Consider the following 22,038-nt stretch of genomic DNA (forward strand, 5'->3'; position numbering starts at 1 on the left):
GGCCAGACACACCCACAGGATCTTTCCGGGTACCAGGACTGTGAGTCACTGACAGTAGTACGCAGGAAAGGATGTGACCTTTCCCCTGGGGCTTTCCTACTTGGAGGCGGGAGAATGGGAGAGATGCCCTGGAAGGCCTCCCTGGCCCCTGCCATTCCTGCCAATTGGCTGAGCGGCTGCTGCACAGGCCATGGGCCGCTCTGCAGAGCTGGATGGGCTGGCTTGTATGTACTCGTCCCAGGTGGCCCAATGGATCCAAGAAGTGTCAGCGGGGTGGCAGAACCCATCTACCTCCCACCTGCCCCTTGGGATTCTGAGATTGGAGCTGGAGCTCCCCTGGCATCCCCGTGGGCCTCCTAGGCTGGGTTGGGTCGGGATAGGCATTTGTTCAGCATGGCCTGCAAGTCCTCGTCTGGAGAGTGGCCAGGGCAGCTAAATGCTCACGGAAGCCCTGGCAGGGGGAGCGGCCTGATGCTGGCAGCTGATCCAGCCCCACCCCCCCAGCACCCCTCAAGCCCCAGCCCATGAATACAGGATAAAGATCACCTGACCAGAAGGATCAGGGACAGTGCCTGACAGAGGAAGCTTCTCTGGGGGCTGACAGTTGGGGTGGCTGCAATTTGGTGCTAGAGTGAAAGATCCAAATTCTACATCTTCAGTGTGGGACCCTAAGTGAGTGAGGAGCAATGCAGAGGGCAGGTTGGGGCACGGTGTGGGTTAGCTCCCTTCCAGATAACCAGCCCTTAGCCTTATTCTGTGCAGGAGCAGCACAAGACAGTAATGGGATATTAAGAGAACTTCCACGCACATGCTTGTAATCCCAGTTAGTCAGGAGGCTGAGACAGAAGGATGCCAAGTTTGAGGCCAGCCTCAGTAACTTACCAAGACCCGGTCTCAAAATAGAAAATAAAAAGGGCTGGGGATGTAGCTCAGTGGTCAAGTGCCCCTGGGTTCAATCCCTGGTACCAAAAAGAAAACAAAAACAAAACCAGAAGAACCTCCAGAAATGCCAGACAGGGGAGCAGACAAAGCCAAGGGACCTGGTCCTGGCCACAGCCATCCCCACCCCTGCCTCCCAGCTCCTGCACTGCTCTGTGGTCCACGTCTCCCTGCCTGGGGTCCTTGCCTGGCCACACCAGGCATCTTTCCTAGGCTGCAGCGGAGCCCTAATGTGGTGGCTCCTCTGCACTTGGCTCTAGGCGTGGTGGTGAACCTGGCTGGGAGGGGTGTGGGCAGGCAACCCGCTGGGGAGCAGAGCAGCAGCCTGAGGAGCCTGGGAAAGGGGCCACCATCAACCTCCCTCATGACCCACTTCACTCAAGTGTCAAATCTACAACATGGACTTTTCCGCTCACAGGAGGAGCACAGCCTCGCTCCACCCTCTCCCCACCAGCCTGCAGCTCACAGAAAAGCCCTTTCTAATCCCTGGACCCTACTGGGGGACAGAGATCCCACCTCTTTGGAGACTGTGAACTCAGGGTGGGGATGGAGGCAAGGAAGGTACCCAGAGTTAGAGAGAGAGCTCAGCAGAAGGCGCTCTAGGGGAAACACAGTGCCAAGGACAGCCACCTACCGGGGTCCTAGAAAACCACTGGCCCTGGCTTCTGGACCTAGGCTAAGCATGAGGTGGCATCACAGTGTGAGGACTGAAAGGGTGAGTCCCGGGACGAGTTTTCTGAGCTCAAGTCCAGGCTCTGCCCAATCCTTTTTTTTTTTTTTTTAATACTTTTATTTTTTAATTATGGATGGACACAATATCTTTATTTTGTTTTTACATGGTGTTGAGGATCGAATCCAGTGACTCATGCATGCTAGGCAAGCGCTCTACCTCTGAGCCACAACCCCGGCCCCTCTGTCCATTCTTAATGGTGTGATTTTGCCCAAGTTACTTAGTGTTTATGGGCCTCGGCTTCCTCATCAGCAAGGTGGTCCTAATAACATCACCTGTCCCATCAGATGTGAGAAAAAAAATGACACAATACTTTTCAATTGCTTGGTTATCTTCCTCATGTCAAGTACTCTGTAAATGACAGTTGTTTGGGAGTACTGAGTAGCTGTTGAATCAAGGAATGAATCGATTAATAGGAGGTAAGGAGGCAAGAGAAACAGTCCCAGAAAAGGACCATTTTATGTCTGTCTGAGCCCAAAACCTCCAGGCTGCTCTCACTTTGCAGGGGGAAGAGTCTCCTGAGGAATATTCCATAGCCTCCCTCCCTCTCAGTTATTTCAGATCTCCTACCCCAACACCCAGCTGGGAAGCTCTTCCTGATGTCTGACTCCAGTCCCTTCACCACCAAGCCCCTTCCCTCTTGCTTTAGGTCTGCAGGCCCCTTGCTGGCTTGGGGAACCCTCCTGCTCCACAGCCCACCTCTCCCTGCTGGAGGAAGGAGGTCCTAAGGGTGGGGAGGATTCAGAAGAGCAGCCTGAAGATCACTGCAGATGCAGGAAGTATAGATGGGGGTCCCCCACTCCTGACACCCCCCTGGGTGTGAGGACCTTCTCCATATGAGAAGTCTCTTCCCCTTTGCTGCTCTTCCAGACGCTGTCCTCACCCCCACTTGCCCAACCCCTCGTCAGTGAGGGCTGTCTTGAAGGTTCCAGATTATTCAAAGAGGCTGCGGACGGCTTTAGCTGCTCAGCTGTCCAGCACTTTGAGCTTCTCCAACGCAGTTCCTAAACATACTGTTTTGTATACACCCATATACTTTGCTGGAGCACTGGAATCTCCCTGAGGACCAAGGCCAGTACTGGGTACCTCACAGAGCATCACGCCCCACCCCTCTAACTCCCCCACCCCCGACTCCAGAGCATGCAGCTCCGGATCCGCTTGGCTTGGCTGGGCATCACGCTCACCCTTCCTCCCTTAGATAAACTTCCTTTCAAAACCCGGCTTAATCCTCTCCCCAGTCCCCAGCCCCTGCTGCTGGGGGGGGGGCGAGGGGGCTCCGCTGCTGGGGGAGGGGAGGGAGTGCTGCCCGAGTGGTGACCCATCCAGGACTCAGCCGAGTCTCCGAAGTTCTTTGTGACACAAAAAGTAAACAGAAGGCCTGGCTCCCCGGCCCCCAGATCCCCCCTCCCCCGGCCAGCCAGCCAGCCAGATGGGCCGGCAAGCTGGGGGGAGGAAGAGGGGAAAAAAGGGCAGATTGTGCAAAGGAAAACAAAAGAGACGTCAAGAGACAGGAAACATGGGGAGACCTGTGGAGAGTCCATGGGTGAGAGATAAAGGGGAAAGGAGAGCAGGGGAGACCCACTGACCCTGCAAGGGAGACACAGGAGGCAGCTAGACCCACGTGTGGGACAGAGAGGGAGGACAGAGTGACCCACAGGGACAGAGAAACCTGAGGACTGAGAGACCCCCGAGGGGAAGAAGCAGGGAAAGGGAACCCAGCCAGAGAGGTATGGAGGCAGAGAGGATGGCAGACAGGCGCAGGCGCCCAGGGAAAGAGACAAAGCAAGGCCTGGGTGATCAGGTGGCACTGGGGACAAAGTGGAAGTGTCTTGGCTCCACCCCTGTGGTGACTCTATTTCCTTCTGGAAAGTTGCCCACTTTTTTGGCACTGGGGACTGGCAAGAGCAGTTCTCCATGGGGTCCTTGACCTCCCTCGGTGCCAGGACCACCCTCAGCCTGGCCCCACCCCCAGCCCAGCCCTGCGCCAGCTGGTGCCCCCCTCACCTGCACAGCAGAGGCAGACTGTTTGCTGTCATTGTTCCCAGGGGAGCTCAGGCCAGAGGCCTGCTGCAGCAGGAACTGCCGGGCCACCTGAAGAGCCTGCAAGACAGGGCTGAGTCAGCTGCACACTCCAGCAACAGCAGGGCAGGCGGGCGGGGTCGGCGTCGGCGCAGGGAGAGTTCAGGGCAGTAAGGGAAGGAGCGCGAGGGAAGGCAGAAGGCCCAGGGTGAGAGGTCGGGGGGGTCCCATAGACCTTCTAGACTTGGGTTGAGGACAGTCATTATAGGAATCATAGCATTAGAAAAAAGGGACCTTGGGACCAGTGAGATTCTGTTAGGACTCAATGGGGACAGCAAATGGAAGGGTCAGTGGTCAAAAAGGACTCCAGGGGAAAGTGCAGGGAGTAGGCTCAGGGCATTAACAACAGGCACTTTTGGTTGAGTGGCATCTGCCACGTGTCAAGTACATTATAGGCAGGATCTGAATCTTCCTTCATAAGGCTGTGAAGTGGGGATTGTCAGCCCCATTTTGCAGATGAGGAAACTGAGTCTCTGGGAGGTTAAGTAGCATGACCAAGACCATACAGCTTGGAGGTATCGGAAACAGGTGTGAACCCAGGAGCCTGGTTCCAAGGCCATCTGACATATTAGGGGGAGGGATCAGTTTGGGTACTAAGGCAGCAGCCACTATGGAGTGAGAGCACATAGGTGAGGGGATGAAGGCAGAGCCTAGGGGTCAAGGGCACAGGGTCTGGGCACTGTGTGGCTTGCTGAATCCAAGGAGAGTGGGTACAAAGCCTCGCCCTGGGAGAATGAGATCGAGTCTTAGAGGCTACATCTGAATGATCAGCAGAGATGCACGAGTGGTCTGGGCTTGAGGGCCATGGGGCAGGGGCCGGAGGGTCCTCGGAGTGGAAAGTGTATAGAGTTTGTGGGAAAAGCAGCTACAGCAGGTCAGTGTGACATTAGGGAGTCAGGGACCTGAGAGCTGAGCAGTGAGGAGTCTAGCAGGAGAGCAAGGTGTTAGGAGGCCCAGGAAATTCTCAGCCACGCCCTCCACACCTCCATCTGGTCAGAGGGTTGTAGGGGCTTGTCCTTATCCCCCTCCAGGAGTATAATGCCTGTCTGCCTCCAGGTTCCTCGAAGACCTGCTCAGGAGCCAGCGCAGTGTCCAGGCCCCTGAGGCCCACAGGCTTTGGCATGAGGCAGACCTGGGCTGGAATCCCGACGGTACCACTTACCAGCTGTGACCTTGGGCAGGTCATTTTGTCTCTCTGCACTTCCATCTCCTTATCTGCAAAACTGGGACACTAGCTACCTCTGAACGACTAGGGAGATTAAGGGAGCAGCGCCTGGCACCTTGTTGGCATTCGGGAGGTGTCCAGCCTTTCCTCCTGGCTGCTCTTAGCTGCGCTCTACCCGCCTTCCCCAGCACAGCCTGGCGCCACACACTTAAAGGAACCATGCCTGCCCGCCTGCCCGCCTGCCCGCGGCTCACTCTCACATCTGTGTCCACACAAGTGCTTCCCCTCATGTGTACTGCCATTCACCGACCTCCCCCCACCCCAAGTCACCTTCACAGCAAAGCCTTTCCAGTGGATGTGTGGTCCACCCTCACACCCAACCAACCCAGCTGTGTGCCCAGCAGCAGACACACCCATCTTGGCCCTTCCCTCCCCACATCCACAGCCCACCTCCAGGGGGCTCTGGTTGAGTTTGCCTGAGGATGGTCCCTCAATGCACCCTCGCATCTACATGGGAACATATGTGTTCCTCAGCAGTCTCCAGACCCTGGGCTGCCCCCTGGCCCCTCATGGGACCCCACACCCAGAGAAACTCCTGGGCTTCCAGAAAGAGGCTGCTTCTCCTCAAGGTTCACTTCAGAAAAGCAGAAATCTGACCCAGGTCTAAAGGCTCTTGAAGCCCGCCGGAAGTGGGCGCCTGGTGGGGTGCAGAGAGGCAAGGAGGTGGCCAGGTGGTCATCAGGAAAGAGCCCCTGGCTTTTACTGACTTCCTCCAGGTCTAATGACAAATGTCCTTTGTCATCTAAAGGTGGAGTTAGCATGGAGGGGGTATAGGGGTCAGAGGCCAGAGGGCAAGGCAGTGGGAGGGGAACCTGCCAGCCCAATTGATCCAAAGGGGGCACTGGTCAGGGCTGGAAGATGAAGCACCCCAGATCCCTGTGTGAGGGTGGGGGGACAGTAGGGGAGGGTTTACAGGGGACATTGTGGGGGAGAGCCCCACTCCGTTTCCTGGGGCGGGGGAGTGGTCAGGAGAGTTGCAGTCACTCCTCACTGACCCCCTGGAGCATGAAATTACAAGATTTACAAGAAAAAAATGATAGGGCCTTGAAATCTCATTCCTGTGAGGCCTCTCTCCCTGTGACAGGCCTCCCTGCGACCCTCCCCCTCCCCCTCCCCCTCCCCTGGGCCCAATGAAAAGAGCCAGGTAAGCACCTAGGCCAGGCCCATGGCTGTGTGTTCCTTCTCCCATTCCGCCCTCCTTCATTCACATCTCACTTATGAAGTACCCAGGGGCCATGTCAGATGGGAGACACACAGAAACAAGGTACGCGGTTGGTCCCCAAGTCCTCCAGTGCTGTGATGAGGTCTCTGCAGACCCCAGTAAGATGGGCAGCCTGAGGGGTGCCCAGTTCCACACCAGGCCCAGGGAAGGGCCTCCTCTCCTGGGGAGACCTCCCAGAGGAGGCAGGGCCAGTGGAAGTGCCAGCTCACCAAGTAGACAAGGAGGCGTTCCCATTACAAGGCCACACCCCACAGAGGTGCGCAATGGGGGGAAGAGGGGGTGCTGGGACAATCCCCAGGCAGGCAGAGCAGCTGAGCAATGCTGGTAGCAGCAGGAGACTGGAGAAGACCAGGGCCCCAGGTATGGGCTCTGACCTCATCCAAGCACTTCATTCATTCATTCTTCCTTAGAGTTCAGTCACCCACCAGTACAGACCTGGGCCTGGAGGAAACGGGGAGCCTGTGGTACACTGTGAGAGGTCCTTTAATATAATATAAATTTGCCGACAGCCCAGCCATGACGGGGTGGTACCAGGTGGGATCTAGTACCATCTGAAGACCATGCTGCATGTGCCATGTGGTGGGAGCGTTGGGATGATCCCAGGCTTGGGGCCTAAGCATCCCTCATCGGATGGCCCCTCCCCCATTGCTCAGTGCCCTTTAAGTGCTGCTCCATCTACTTCCACAGGCCTCACCATCCGTATATCCAGCTCCCCAGCCAAGGGTGTGCTTGGGAAACTGGGTCCCTCTGGCCTAAGATGCCCTAGAGTGGTCACCCTGGGGATGATGTACGCCTGAGACTTTCTGAAGCCCCATCTGAGTCACATCCACCACTGGAATGCACCAGGGCCATGTCTACACTCCCTGCTGACACTGAGGCCTGGTAAAATCATTGGACTGCCTACCTCCCAGAGATAGAAACAGCAGGCCCTGACCCCAACTCATCCAACCCCACCTTCTTTGATGTGCCAACCAGACTGGAGCCTCCTTAAAATCGTGGATGTTTTCAAATGCAGCTGTGAGCCCCCAGCTCCAGCCCAGGGCATACAAGCAATGCCTATCAGCAAAACTCACTTTAGTCCAGGCTGAACACAGGAGGCAAGCACAGGCTGAGCCCAAGTTCGAGAGCTAACAGCAGCGCAGTGCCTTGCAGTTTTCAAAGTACTTCTAGCATTTAACAGAAGTCTCACAGCACTGAATCAGGCAGAGCTGGTGTCACTGTGTCCATTTTATAGACAAGAAAACGGAAGCCCTAGGTCCCAAGAGTAGAAGTTGTAAGAATCCATATACTTCTGACTGCCCAGGCCACCATATCACTCCCACTGAGGGGCCTCTGTGACCCCACAGAGTCTAGAGAGGTCTTGGCATCTGCTCTCCCCGAGTCTTGTGCACTGTCGAGCTCTCTGGTGTGGAGGGGAGGGGAAGCTCTGGGAGGGGACCAAGGAAGGAATCCCCAGGTGCAAGGTGGGCTCAGTGTCCCTCTCCTGGGAACTAGAGGCACCCGAACACAGTCCTGGTGGGAAAGGCATTCAGAAGCCCACACTGGGATAGGCCATGGGACACACTTGAAGAGAGGGAAAGAGGGAGGGAGGCTGAGGGCAGAGTGGAAAACTAGAAGCCGTTTGGCCCCTTAAACTTCATCTTCTTCCTTTCACACCTTGGACTGAAAATCAAATTCTAGCTCTGTGGTCTGGGAGCTCAAGGTCTGTTTTCCTCAAGGGGAAGCCGCTCCATCCATGCAGTGCCCAGACCCTGGTCCCGGCTCCACCGTACAGAGTGATCTTGGCTGAGTCACATTAGTTCTGTGAAGCTCAGTTTCTCCTCTTGTGAAACGGGGTCAGTGCCACACTGACTTGAGAGTGGCTGTGAAGCATACACGGGACAGTGCACACGGAAGGCTTAGCCCAGCACGGGGCACCCAGTGGGTCCTGGGTGAATTAACTATTGTTACTAATTTTTCTTTTACCAGGCAGCTCCTGGTCACTTGCCCAGTACCACCCAGAAGGCCTTCTCACCAAATCCTCTTCTGGCAGCCCCTACAGCCTAAGAACTGTCTCCTTAATGAAGCCGCACTCTCCTCCCACATTCCCATTCCCAAGTCATTAGCAGGATCTCCACGATGAGGAACAAATGGCCTGTGATGGATGGAACCCGGACAGGATGCTGGGGTGGGGGGAGTTGAGCTGTAGCTGGGAGGGTAACCAGGGGCAGTGGGGTCTCTCACCTCCAGGAGGAGACCACCTCCCCATTTCTATAGCTGAGGATCTGGGTTGGGAGGTGGGAGGAAGGCTCCTTGTCCCCAAGGAAGTCGGGTGCAGGGCTGTTACCAGTCCTTTCACCAGTCTGGAGGGTGCCGGGGTCCCCCGCCTTATTCTCTGTGTGCCTGGGAGAATGGGAATGTGTTGACTGGGGAGACGAGCTAGAAAGGGCTGTCACAGATGCGGCCCCAGTGAGCTGCAGGTTCAGAGGGCATCCAAGCAGGTGTCCTTCAAATTACTGGTCATGATCCCATGGTGGGTCATAATATCAATTCAGTGTGTCAAAAATAGAAATGTCACACACACACACACACACACACACACACACACATTTATATTTAAACTGATCTAGTTCACTTTATAAATGAGTCTATGGAGATCCAGGGAGAGACAGTGACGTGCCCAGAGGGACACAGTTGCAAAAGCAGAACCTGAATAGACAACAGAAGAGGCTCTGCACAGGAACAAGAGCCAGGCGCTGGCCAGCAGGATGGAAATAACGCCCTGCTAACCAGGGGGTTAATGTGGATTGTGGTGAGAGGCGGCCAAACTAAAACCCAAAAGCTGTGTCTCTAGTACATTTTGGCAAAATTGGGATTCAGTCATATCCAAGTTATTGTTTTAATGTAATTTTCTCTGGGGTAAGCTGAATTTAGGAGAAGCGGGGACTAGAAGCATTTCTGGCTCCCTCATCCTATCTCAAACCTGAAGAGCATTCCCAGGAAAGCCTCGGCCTCTACCCCAGGATGATTCACCACCCACAGACCAATAATTCAAGTGGTCATGGCATCCCGGAGGCCTCTGAGTGCCGCACTGAGGGGCTTACCTCCTAAGGCACGGATGCAGACACTCGACAGAGACGAGAACAAACCCCGTGCCAACGCTGGCCTCACGGAAGAGCGACAGTGGGCTACCTCAGGTGAGTGGCCAGGGAGGTCTCGGAGGAGACCCTTGGCAGCAGCAGGAGGCAGCTGTCCAGGGGAGAGGATTCAAGGTGGAATTCAGACAGTACGAGGCCCCAAGGTAGGAAAAACTTGGTGCATTATGAACTAAAAAGGCCAGTGTGGCTGAGCAGAGCAGCCTGAGGCGAAGCCCCAGAAGTGTGCAAGGCCAGGTTCCACAGGGACCATGATAGATATGTTTTTTTAATTTCCTTCTAGACTTGAGGAGAAAAAAAATCAGTGGAGGATTTTGAGCAGAAGTGATACAATCTTGGAGGACAGATACCTAGCCCACTTGAGTAAACAGCAGGTACCTAATAAGCACTGCCTGATTTCAAATGAGCACCCACCCTTCAACATGCAACTCCCCAGGGATCAGAAGGTGGATGAAAAGGGTACAGGGAGAAGGGGTTAGAGGTCAGTGGCCACAACCACTGAGGGAACTGACCAGGGGAGACACAAGTTCTTGACCAGCCAAGCTTTGTCCTCCAGCACAGAAACATAAAAATGAAATTACACAGAGAAGGGGGGGGCAAGGAAGGTTGGGGAGAAGAGACCATAAAACCCCCGAAGTGATTCTACACTTTTTTCCCTTGGAGAGAAAAAAAAAAAAAAAAAGCTTTTTGGAAAAGGCTGTAAATTTTTTTTACACCAACCTCGTAAAAATGACATCGGCACATTCTCAAATTAGAACCATTAAAATGAAAACCAGCAAGGCACAGACACAGACAGGCCCACGTGGGTGGGAGACACATGCAGGGTCCCCGCTGCTGGCTTCAGGATCCAGCCCCGCATCTGTTAGGAAGGCGCCTCTCTCCACAAGGAACTGGCCCTCTGGCCTCAGAAAGATGAGAGTTAGCACATGAGACGCAGTCCAGAGAAGGACCGCCATCCTTTGCAGGGCTCCTCTATCCTCCCCCTTTCTAGAGCTACCGCTCCTATGCTAGAGGGCTGGGGATGGTGGCAACTAGCCTCAACAACTTCAAGTGACAGTGTCTACCTTGCCCAACCTCAACCAGCGGAAGCCAGTTTCACCAGGTGCTGAGAGGCAGGGCCAGGGGCTAGGGACTATGCTCACTGGCAAGGAATGAAGTCACAAAGCTGAGGCGGTGGTTGAGGGGTAGTAGCGGGCAGGGGCTTTCCTCCTCCTTGGAGACGCTTGGAGATGTCTCCAGATACACAGCTTGCCCTATCTGTGGACACCTCTGAAGCAGAAGCAGGTCTGTGGCGGGGCCTGCTAAGTGAGCACCCTAGACACTGCAGGGGACTCTAAGGTGGCATTAGAGTAAAAGCATGTACTCCTCCTCCAGGAGAAAACCCAGCTCACCTACTGAGGGCTCCAGGCTGAATCCTGACCTGATGGGGTGGCCTTGGGTACAGCCCTCCCCACTTCAATCCTCATAAACCCTACACCCTCAGCAGAAACATTCACCCACCTTCCCCACATTCTTCTTCATCCCCAAAATTCTTATCAGGAGGAACAAGAATTCTGCAACAAAATGGGGTGAGGAGCTGGGCACGGTGGCACATGTCTATAATCCCAGCTACTTGGGAGGCTGAGGCAGGAGGATCACAAGTTCAGGCTAGCCTGGGCAACTTAGTGAGACCCTGTCTCAATAAAATTAAAAAGGGGTGGGGCTCAAAGTTAGAGCTCTTGCTTAGCATGTGCAAGGCCCTGGTTCAATCCCCAACACTGCAAATAAGGGGGGGCAGGGCAGCAGCTCAGTGGTAAAGCTCCCTGGGTTCCATCCTCAGTACAACAAGAAAAAAAAAAAAAGCCATTGGGGAGGTGAAGTAGGGAGGGGGAAGGAGAGAGAGGCAGGCAGAGGCCTCAGCAACTCAAGGAGGAGGGAGGTAGGAGGCTCTCCAGCAGGGAGACTAGGGTGGCTTCTTGTAGTCCCAAGAAAGCAGGGGCCAGGAGACCCCTCTCCTAGACCAGGGCTCCTTCCTCTGCACGTGTGGTACACAGTGCCCTCTTGGGGCAAACGTTAGGGTGGCCTTTGGTAGAGTAGTCCAGGAGGAGTACAAGCAGCATCTCTGACACACCCTCCCTCAGTCCCCACACCTCTCACCTGCCCTGCTCACAAGGCTTCCAGGCCGAGGTGAGGTTTCTGGGCACTTCCCAGCAGCCAGTATGAATATGAACAGACGCCAAGTCTCTAAGTGCCTCCTCTGAGGAGCTCAGACCCCAACCCTCCCTCCATAACCCAGCACAGCAAGGGGCTCTGTCTGCAGAAGGACAAGAAGCCAGAAGGTGCAGGGCCAAAGGCAGAATCTGAAGCATGAGGCTGGGAGTCTTGAAAGTCCCAATGCCGGACCAGACAGACTACAGACAACTGTTGACAGCACATGCATTGTGGGGAGGGGCTGACTTCCCTCTGGAACCTCCCTTCCCATTGGATCCCCCTAAAGTAGCTTGAGCAGAGGAGACCAGATGGAGGAGGAAAGTCTCTTCCATTCTTCTTCTCCCCTCCCCCTACTCCCCGCCCCCCCCCATTTCTTTAGAGGGGGGTGCGTTAAAAGCCCATTAATGTGTAGAGCCCCCCAACCCTTTTGAATCTCCTCACAGGATGTGAACAGGGTGGGATTTGGCCCAGTTGCCACGGCAACTGCAGTGGGAGTTCCCAGACGCTAGGCAACCCTCCCGTGACCCTCCCTGACCTGTCACCCCCGCAACCCATGGACAATGGGAATGCGCTCCGGAGGCCCAGGCAGCCTTTCAGCCAGCCGCCAGCAGCTCTGCTGGCCCCACCAGGCCTGCCGGCTCAGCCGTCCCGGCCCCAAGTCCAGCCCTCCTGGGCCAATGTGCCCTGACCAGTCTCCAAGACCTCCCTAGGTCCTCTCCTTCCCAAAATCTGGTGCACACCTCTTCCAGCTCTCACCGTCTCCCATCAGAGAGCCCAAAGGGCATCTGTGGGGTTCCTGGGCTGGCCCCCACACACTGGGAACATTTTCATATAGGTGATATCAGATGAATATAAATCATAAGAGCAACTTTTAAAGAAAAAATATCTATCATATGGGGTACAGATGCAGAAGAGGGGGCAACAGGATAAGAGGTATTTGCCTTGATGAAAGAGGGGGTTTATGTATCCCTTATGTCCCTCTAGTCTAGGGTACTCTGCAGTAGCAGCTGGGGATCAGCAACTCTTCAAGGCACTGCTTGCTGAATGACTGCCGGCTCCAAGGCCTGCAGTCCCCCAGCACCACCTTCTCGGGGTAGTAGGTCCATGCGGGATTGAGTCTACACACTTGGTGAAAGCCCCCGAGATAGAGTGAAGCTGGTTTGGCTTTGTCACTCACCAATAAGGGGGCCAGGAATGGTGAAATGGGGCAGCTGGCCAGGGACCCTCTGTGTAGCCAGTCCTGGCCTGGCAGGCTTGCTGGGTCACCCCCCAGCCTCTGTTTAAATAAGCTCCCAGCCTGCTGGTTGCATGGAAACGAAGCGCCTGCTCTTGTTCTGAAGTGACGTGGCTGCCCTCTTTAGTGCTGTTTGTTTCAGCCTAAAGTCTTGTCACCAACCTGACTTCTGACTCTGTGTGTGTGTGTGTGTGTGTGTGTGTGAGAGAGAGAGAGAGAGAGAGAGAGAGAGAGAGAGAGAGAGAGGGAGAGAACACTCATTACTCTCAAAGGCCAGGATTGCATTTCCAGGATTGCATTTCTGGTGTGTTTACCCAGAGCAGAGGGACAGGGAACAACACACAGACAAAGGGAGAGGGCCTTGGAGACCCAAGAGGGGCACAAAAAGGAGGACAGGGCCAGCACATGATCCTTCGACCCACTCTCTCAACACTCTGCCTCTGGAGTTCGTGTGGAAACCAGAACAGCCATTTAGAGTGCCCGGCTGGGAACATTTATGTCGGGAATGACACCCTCTTACCTTCCTCACCAACACACATCTGTTTAGCCTCAGAACCTCCTCTCTCCACCTCCTGCACAGGCCTGGGATACAGAGGTGTAGCTGCTGCCTTTGTCACCTGGACAAGTCAGTGTCTACCTCTGGCTGCCTCATCTGAAGTGGGATTTAATGACACAGTGTGCATGACAGTTGGCCTCCAAGAGGGAGGAGGAACCCAGGGGCCATCTTTAGCTCCACAAATCGGTGTTACTGGGGGCACCAGGAAGGGGTGACCCTTGAAGCTCCCCCCAAAGTAGCATTCATCTATGGTGATGGGGGGTGGAAGAATGGCCCACAGACTATTTCATTTTTAATTGAAAATCTTGTAATTTTAATTTTGCAGGGTTCTTTTTAGAGTTTGGAGCCAACAAAACCTTTTTTAAGTCTCAAATATTTTCCTTGGCCCTGGGCACTCCGCCCTTAGCGAGCCCAAATGGATAAAACAGTCCTCCTCCTGCCTCCAAATCCCCACCCGAGTTTATTTGTGAAACCGATATAGGATTTTCCAGGACTTTGGGATATTCCCCAAAACAAACAGGAATAACTGGAATGTGGAATATAGATGGTAAAACATGGCAATGCAGAACCCAGAAACCTGATCAGTACAGACAGTCCCGCCTCTCCCCACCCCAATCATCTCTCCAGTTGAGAGACCTGGGCTCATGCTTCATTCCAAGTAATTTTTTTTTTTTAAAGAAAGTTTTGTTATCTCCCCCAACTTTTTTATAGCTTTGTTCGAATGGAGGTGCAGGAGGGGAAGGGCTAGTCATACAAAATGGGTGGCCTCGAGGATTTCTGGTGGGGTGTGTTTTGTTATTATTTTGATAAAGGGTCTGGTTTTTCCCTTTGACTTTCTGTATCCAGCAGAAGGCACTGTGTCCCTGAGGGTCTCTTCCCCAGAGAACCTGCATAGGGAGGCTTGGGAGATGCCGGCAAACACCCAAGGACCATCTCCCCAGGGACAAAAGGCCCTTCCCACTCCAGTCTCTGTTGGCAAGAGGACGTCATTTTTTAAAGTCCTCGATTTGTTCACGTCCATGAGTAGTGTGAGAGAGGTTTCACACCCCAATAGCATCTGATCCTAAACCAGCACACTGGATGCCCAATAGGCCAGGGCTCAGGGAGGCCCATGATTTGTGTGCCTTTGGTAAGGAGTGGGCTGGCACCTAACCCAGGCTTTTTCCATTCCTGCTTTAGAACTTACTGACCAGCTTACAGCAATTGTGGGGCCTGGGTTGGTGCTGCTTCTAGTCTAACCTCTGGCTCTGAAAAGTATGGTGGGAAAGGGCTCCTTAGGAGGTTATTAGAGGAGACAGGGAGAACCCTGGAGCGGGTTGTGAAGGCACAGCAGGTACCCAGCAGAGGCAGAGCTGGGATGTTGGGCAGGGACAGGCATCCAAAGACTCTGATTTTCCATGTTCCCAGAAGAGCCCCCAAGGGCCAGTGCCACCAGCAGTGATTTGAGGAGCACAGTCAAATAAGAAGAGGATCCCAAGACCAGGGCTGGCTGGGCCGGTTCTCCTGAACTTGTCAAGCATGATTTTTCCTTTTTGACTCCAGGTGGGGCTGAGACCTGGGGGGGCCCTGCTCTGTCATCACCCAACCAGGTTCCCCACCCTAGTGCCTCTTGATCCTCAGGCAGGCTAGCCTTGAACTCCTGAACCCTGCACTTAAAGGTAGGAAAATGGTCACAGAAGAGGAAAGGGGCACACAGAGGGTTGCCAGTCTGAGCCCTAAAAGTAGAGGCCTGCCTTTGCCTCCCTCTCTTGGCCTCTTCTTGGTGGCTTTGGCCCCTGGTGCCTCAAAGTTTAATCTCTTCACAGCTTGGATCAGAGATCCAGGCAGACTTGGAGGCGGGGAATGTTTTATAATACAAATAAAGTGAAGATACCCCTGTGTGCACAGCACCCCCGCCCAGATACACACACAACCCTGCTAATTTAGCCAGTTTGCCAGGAATGCGCAGGCGCAAGCAGAGAGTGAGGCAACCACCCACTCAAAACAGACTCCAAAGCCTACTGCCCAGCGTCTGTCTGTCCTTATGTCATTCCTGGGACTGTTCCAAGCTCTTTAGACTCAGGCTCCAATACCACTTCTCTCTTTCCCTGGGGATGGCTGGCTCCCCAAGGCTTACAGTGGCCACCAGAAGGAGAGGCGCAGGAGTCCCTGGAGGCGTACCTTCTCAAGAATGTTAAAATGAGGTTGACTGGTGGGCGCAGCAGCCCAGTGGCCCTCAGGGAGTGGGAGAGACCTCGGGGAGGGGCGCAGGCTCCTACCTGTTGCTGCTGGAAGTGCAGAAGCTCCGCAGGGCTCATCTCGCCATTGCTGTCAGCGCCGGCCGCGGCGTCCCTACCCGCTCCGCCTGCAGCGGTGCCTGCGGCCCCGGCCCCGCCGCCATCGGCCTGCCCAGAGAGGCTGCCCACGCCGTTCTGACCAGACGGAGCCGACCTGATTGTCTCTGAGGCGGATTCCACCATCATGTCGCTCTAGCGGGACCTGAAGGAGGAGAGACACGGGGGAGGGGCTGAGGCTCCAGGCTAGACGGGCAGGGCGGGTCCTACCCAGGGCGGCCACCAAAATGCCCCCAAATACAATCGCCCCTCACAGAAACCCCCATTTCCCCTCACCCTGGGCCTTGGTGCCCTCAGGCTCTGAACTTCCATCCTCAACTTCCCCAAAGGCCACTCCTGGGACCCTCTCCTGCAGGTGTGGCCCTTGTGGTGCTACCCCTCCCTTAGGCCTAGGTAAGGGACAGATCCAGACAAGCTGAGGCCTCCATTTGCTCCCCTTCCTCACATTCCCACACTTCCCGGGCACCTCCTGCAGGGAGGGGAGGGGAGACAACGCCTTGCCACGCCCTTTGGGGCCTTAAACCAGCTCTGGCCTCTCCCTTCAGGTCAGGAAAGGGTGGGGCAAGAGTTGGGGGTCTAGCTGGAAAGGTGTTCCCACAACAAAAGGCAGGCAGGCTATTCATTCGCTGGGACCCCATTGGTATCCCCGCCCCCACACCTGTAAAGGACTCGGTGTTAGTTCCCCTCTAGAGAGGAAGTTCCCTCAGGGCAGGACCTGCCTCCCCAGCACACTGGAGGTCCTAACCAATATTTTTTGTTTTACAGTAAAGATGGCTTCCATCCACCCAGCCCCTACAAGGAAGCAGGCACTCAACAGATGCAGGAATCTGCAGTGAAAGAAGCCCTGGGTTCACATTCCATCTCCTATTCTAAGTCCCTCAGCCCAGCACAGGGCCCCAAGTAGACACTCAAAACTAACTACAGCCCACGATTCCTCCTTGAGAGAACTGCAGGAGAGGGCTGGGGGGGTGGGGTGCAGTTCAGCGTGGAGCACTTGCCTAGCACACAGGAGGTTCTATATTAGATCCCCAGCACCTCCAAAACAAACAAACAGAAAACTGCAGGAGATAGTTATTATCACAATAATTTACAGATGGAAAATATGATGCTAGGTCTGTAGCTCAGGGATAGAACACTTAGCATGATTGAGGCTCTGGGTTCCACAATCAACACCCCACAGAAATGGGGCGGTGGCGGGGGGCGGGGGTAGCTCTGTGGTAGATTACATGCTTAAAGTGCATGAGGCCATGGGTTTGATCCCTTGTCCCAAATAAATAAATAAGAAACTGAGGGCTAAGAGAGTTAAGTGCCTCACACAAAACAAAGAATCTGATTCCCTGATTAGACAAGGCTTTTAAGAAGTAGCTGAAACTCCTCCTACCCCAGAAAAAGAAGATAGGACTGGGATAATGAAAGGTAGTGAGAAGGAAGAGGCCTGAGCTCCCTTCCAGGAGTCATGGAGGTTCCAACGTCCCATGGACTCGTACACAGACTGCAATGAAGATGGGGAACATTAGTGTGCAAAACTGTCCTCTAATTCCCAATGCTCCCCCTAAAGCCATAGCACCTTGAGAGGAACATGGATTTCAGTCAAACAGAACATGGATGGCATCCACCACAGATGTTTAATGCATCTCAAACTCCCTAAATCTGTTTCCTTGTCTGTCAAAGTATTTAATCCCGGCCTCCTACAGTTCTTTGGGGAGTAAATAAACCAGTATTTTATTTACTTCCTCTACCAATGTACCTGGTAGAGGAAGCATCCTTTATGGACCAACCCCTTCTACACCTACTCTAACTGTAAAAAGCGAAGACCCAGGTTCAGAGAGGTCAATGACTTGACCCAAATCACAGAGAGTTAAGGGGTAAAAGCCACATGAGCATACAGCAAAGTGCATGGAAGCCAACCAATGTTCTTCCTTCTCTTGACCCCTGTTGGCCCAGGCCAATGCCCATAACCACATGGTCTCCTGGACCCAACGGGAGGGTGAGGGTCTTGCAGGTAACTGGTAAGAAACTATAGGAAGAGGAGAGAATACTTTCCTAGTTCCTCCGCCAAGGTGGATGATTTCAAGAGCTTCCCTTCTCACCCCCAAATTCTTGCTTTTTTTCCAGGGAAGAACCTTCTCTCACTCCAATGGACCACTTGCTCTTTTTATCCCTGCTAGGAGCAGAGAGGGGAGGAGTGTGGAGTGGGAGAGGACAAGAGAACAGAAAGCGGATCGAGGGTCCATGGGGAGGCATACCACTGTTCCCTGTATCCCTTTCCCAATGGTCTATGTGGCCTCTCTTGTCCACCCCCATGCTACTGGAGTGCCCATGTTTGAATTTTTCTGTATGTTCCCAAGGACTTACTTCCCAACCCCTAGCTTCCACTCCCACCCCTGGGTTCTGAGAGGGTCTGGGCCAGGGGTGAAGGCAAGGATGGGGGTGATGGTTTGGAAGAGATTAAGCACTAGGTCTCAAGCCTTAATGGCCGTGTCAGCCTGAGGGCTAGTGGCTGCCAAATGATGGATGGGGTGGACGCCATCCTCCACCCACCACAGCACAGGGCGCCAGTCCCCTCCCCTGAAACCACCCACCCTGGTAGCCTACAGAAGCAACTTCCCCCACACTCAAGCCAGGCCTCAGCTCAAAGAGGGGGAAGGGAAGACAGCAGGGGCCTACTCTGCTCTCCACCTCCCACTCCCCCAGCCCTGGCCCTGCTGGGGGTGGAGAGCAGCTGCCTGCCCTGAATCCAAGTCTGGCTGCTCTGAGATCTGAGAACTCCTGGGCCCCAGGGGACAAAGACCAGAGCCTCAGGGATGTGTGTGCACACAGGATAAAGCAAAGAGAATCTGTCAGTTACTTCCCTGGGTAAAGGAGAGTGTCCCCTTCCAACATTTAAGAGCACCATAAAGTTGTAGATCAGACAGCAAGTTTAGAAAAAAGGAAGAAAAAAAAGAAGTATCCCTTTCTTTCCTGTCTTTTCATGGGGGGGGATATAGAGCGACACCCACTGAACAACATAATTGCTGCAATGTGGCGTGTAATAATAGCTATTCAAGGGCCGATCATTCATATTAAACAGGGTGAAGCAAGCCTCTCATTTGCATGCTTGAGATTATATGCATTTGAAAAGTCATTTCCGCAGGGTGTATGAATGGCATTAATTCCCATGTGGCAAGCTCTGCCCCCTCCAGGGGCCTTCACCTTGCTGACACACAGCCCTATACCTCCTTCCATGCTCCCACCCACCCACTAACACCCACCCCCCAAACCTGCATGGCAGGCACTCCCAGGCTGTCTGTGAATCCTCACCTGTTCCCTGGGACACTTGCCCTCCAAGGCTGAGCACACCAGCAGCTTCCTTCATCCCTCTGCCTCTCCACAGGGTGTTGCAATAGGACCAGGGTGTTTCCTGCACTGTGGGTGAGCAGATTCTGGGTGCCTGGGGCCCAGGCAGTTAGGGATGGGATGAGGTAGGGTGCTAGGGGCAGCCCTTGGTATCAATGCCCTGTAACTACAAGGGAGTGGGGAAGACAGTCAGTGCCCATGAGAGCCTGGACTCTAGCAGGGGCCTTGTGTTAAGAACCTGGCTCAGCCACAGTCAGCTGTGAGTCTTTTGCCTTTTCTCAGGGTCTCACCTTCAGTACACCCCTCCGTGTAGAGAAGTTTTCTTCTGACTTGGAAACTCCAGTAGAAAAACCTCCTGGTCCAGCATGTGGACATGAAGCCACAGTATTTCCGTGGCTGCTGGGAGCCACTGAGGACTCACTGCTGGAATCCCTTTGCCAAAGGACCCCACCCACTGTAGACCTGAGCTGCCAGCTCTGGGACTGGAGATGCACATTCCAAGAGCAGCTCCTCCCTACACTCCCACCCCCAGCCTCCATACACCCCTACCCTCCCACAACACTCCTCCTCATCACCCCTTTCCCAGCCAGGAGCAGCTGAACACCTGCAGGAAAGGGCAGAAGCTCTGAGAATTGGACCACCTGTTTTCAAGGCCCAACTGTGGGACCTTATTCGAGTCACAGCCTCTTGACCAGTCACTGGGCTGCTTTCTCCCTCCATACAAGAAGGGGGATCAGAGATCTTTTTAGGATTGATGAAAACTGGGGCTCTCATCCTCACCCAACTCTTCCCAGACCCCTCTCCCACCATATGATGGGGGCAATGGAGGCCAAGTAGTTTGGGGGTGGTCTAGGACTTCCATCTAGGATTCTGACACATGGGCAGGTCCTAGTCTCTCCTCTCTCAGGGTTCACTTTGGGGGGGCCGGGACATGCTTGAGATTATATGGGTCCCAGGCGTCAGCAGACGCTGTGGGAAGGAAGGAAGCTGGGTCAAAGCCGCAGCCGCCTCTTCCGTTCTGGGGGGACTCTGTGGCTGTCGGGGGCTCCCACTTCCCCTGATGCTGGGGCTCTTCTAAGGACCAAGGCGGGCCTTGGAACTCTCCAGGTCCACCCGGTCCCCTCCCTGGCCGGAAGTGACGAGTTCCACCTACCTGACGCCAAAGCGGGCACCCAAGGCCTGGGGTGCTTGGAGGGGGAGAGAAGACAGACTGGGGAGCCCCACACGTGGAGAAACCTTTTGTGCCTTTTCGCGGGTCCATATGGCATAGGGAATATTAATTACCGTAGCTTTTTAATTAACAATCATTTAATCTGAGCAGTAACATTTGCCACGACACCCTGCGCCTCGCCGCGAACCCGCGCAGCCAACTCATCAATTAATTTTTATTGACGTTTTCTTCCCCAAACAGGCACAATACCAGGGTTTTCCAATTAACACCTCCGCGATCTCTAATTAGCGCAATTAACAGAGTGACGGATGCCCGGGGTTTACCCGAGAGGGAGGGAGTGGTGGGGCAGCCCCCAGCGCGCTCCCGGGGCGCGCGTCCACTGGGCACAGACGTGCACGCGAGCAGCTGGAGAAGGAACGCATCCCCAGCTCTTAAGGAAGCACACCGTTGGGGGTGTGACCACAGCTCACCTGTACACAGAGCCAAGGTGGTAGCTGGAGTTGGAATAAGAAGCCAGTTTCCAGCCCTATGGAAACCTATAATCTAGCCCAGGAGAGAGCAGAATTTGGCCTCCGCTGGTAGCCTGACACTAGAAGTAGGGAAACCGGCATCTAGCCCTAGCCTTATCACCAACTTGCTAAGTGACTTGGGTAAGTTAATTCTCCACTTTCCTCTGTATAATGGAAATAACTAGACTAGAGATAGCTATTTATTTATTTATTTGTTTGTTTGTTTGTTTGTTTGGTACTATGGATTGAACCCAGGGGCACTCAACCACTGAGCTACATCCCCAGCCCTAATTTGTATTTTATTTAGGGATTGGGTCTCACTGAGTTGCTCAGCACCTCGCTTTTGCTGAGGCTGGCTTTGAACTCGTGATCCTCCTGCCTTAACCTCCCGGGCCGCTAGGACTACCGGAGTGCACCATTGCCACCGTGCCCGGCCAGAGATGGCTGTTTATAATTTATAATTCCAAGTACTAGGAAGAAGCATATTGCAATAAATAAAAGGCGGATAAATTTAAGATATAACAGAGTAAAAGGAGGGGAGAATAATAGATCCCAAATTGTAGTCACAGAATCACCTTGGAGAGCTGCTCCCCACCACCTTACTCACTAACGCAGAATTTCTAATTCAATAGGCCTGGAGTGGGGCTGAGAATTTGTATTTCTAAAAAGTTCCCAGAGGATGCTTAGGGCTGCTGTCTGAGGCAACAGGTCTCCACTGATGAACCCTGGCTCTAGTTATGATGTTCCTGATGACCAAAATTAGGGATGGATCTCCCAAGGCCATTCATTCATGGTATTTAGGGGCAGATTAAGCTAAGCACCAGAGACCTACCTTCAGGAAACTCAAGTGTGGTCCCCACTGAATAAGCAACTGCAGGAGTGTCCTAGATGCTTTAAGAGCCATGTGTAAAAGAATCAGCAAGGGTAGAAGGTAATAATGGGGGACCCACCCCTTGCCTTTTCCCAGGTAAATCTTTTTTAAAGTTTAGCCACTAGGAGTCTCTCCCTCAGTGGTTCTTTGGGAGTGTACTCCCCTAGCAATGACCCTTTATTCATTCATTGGTTCAACAAGTATTTAAACACACACAGTGTTCTCCAGGAGCAGAACATGACATTGGCCCTGATCTTGTCAAGCTTATGTTCCCATAATGGGAGGCAAACAATAAATAAAGATACAAAAATTAACTAAGCTTGAATAAAATAAATTCTGTCCAGTATGAGTGCAGGGAAGGAAAGGGCCTTCTCTTTTGAGGAAATAGCATTTACGATTAGATAGGAAGAATAAGTAGGCATTGGACAGGCACCGTGTATACTGGACGAAGGGGAAACAGCACATACAGGTTTTTTAGTTTTGTTTTGTTTTGTTACAGGGGATTGAAC

General features: G+C 53.7%; 1 protein-coding gene across 4 annotated transcripts in view; it reads right to left on the reverse strand.

The window, feature by feature from the left end:
• Positions 1-22,038, reverse strand: part of Foxp4 (forkhead box P4) — a 51,511-nt gene that overhangs the window by 16,461 nt on the left and 13,012 nt on the right. For all 4 annotated transcript variants that reach the window (XM_077109662.1, XM_077109660.1, XM_077109661.1 and 1 more), the window contains exons 2-3: positions 15,568-15,787; positions 3,674-3,769 (exon numbers count right to left, since the gene is read on the reverse strand). In XM_077109662.1, coding sequence (XP_076965777.1) covers positions 3,674-3,769; positions 15,568-15,771 — 300 coding nt within the window. In that variant the 5' untranslated portion in view covers positions 15,772-15,787. The remainder of the gene's footprint in view (positions 1-3,673; positions 3,770-15,567; positions 15,788-22,038) is intronic.

This window comes from Callospermophilus lateralis, chromosome 6 (assembly GCF_048772815.1).
Source record: "Callospermophilus lateralis isolate mCalLat2 chromosome 6, mCalLat2.hap1, whole genome shotgun sequence".
NCBI lineage: Eukaryota > Metazoa > Chordata > Mammalia > Rodentia > Sciuridae > Callospermophilus > Callospermophilus lateralis.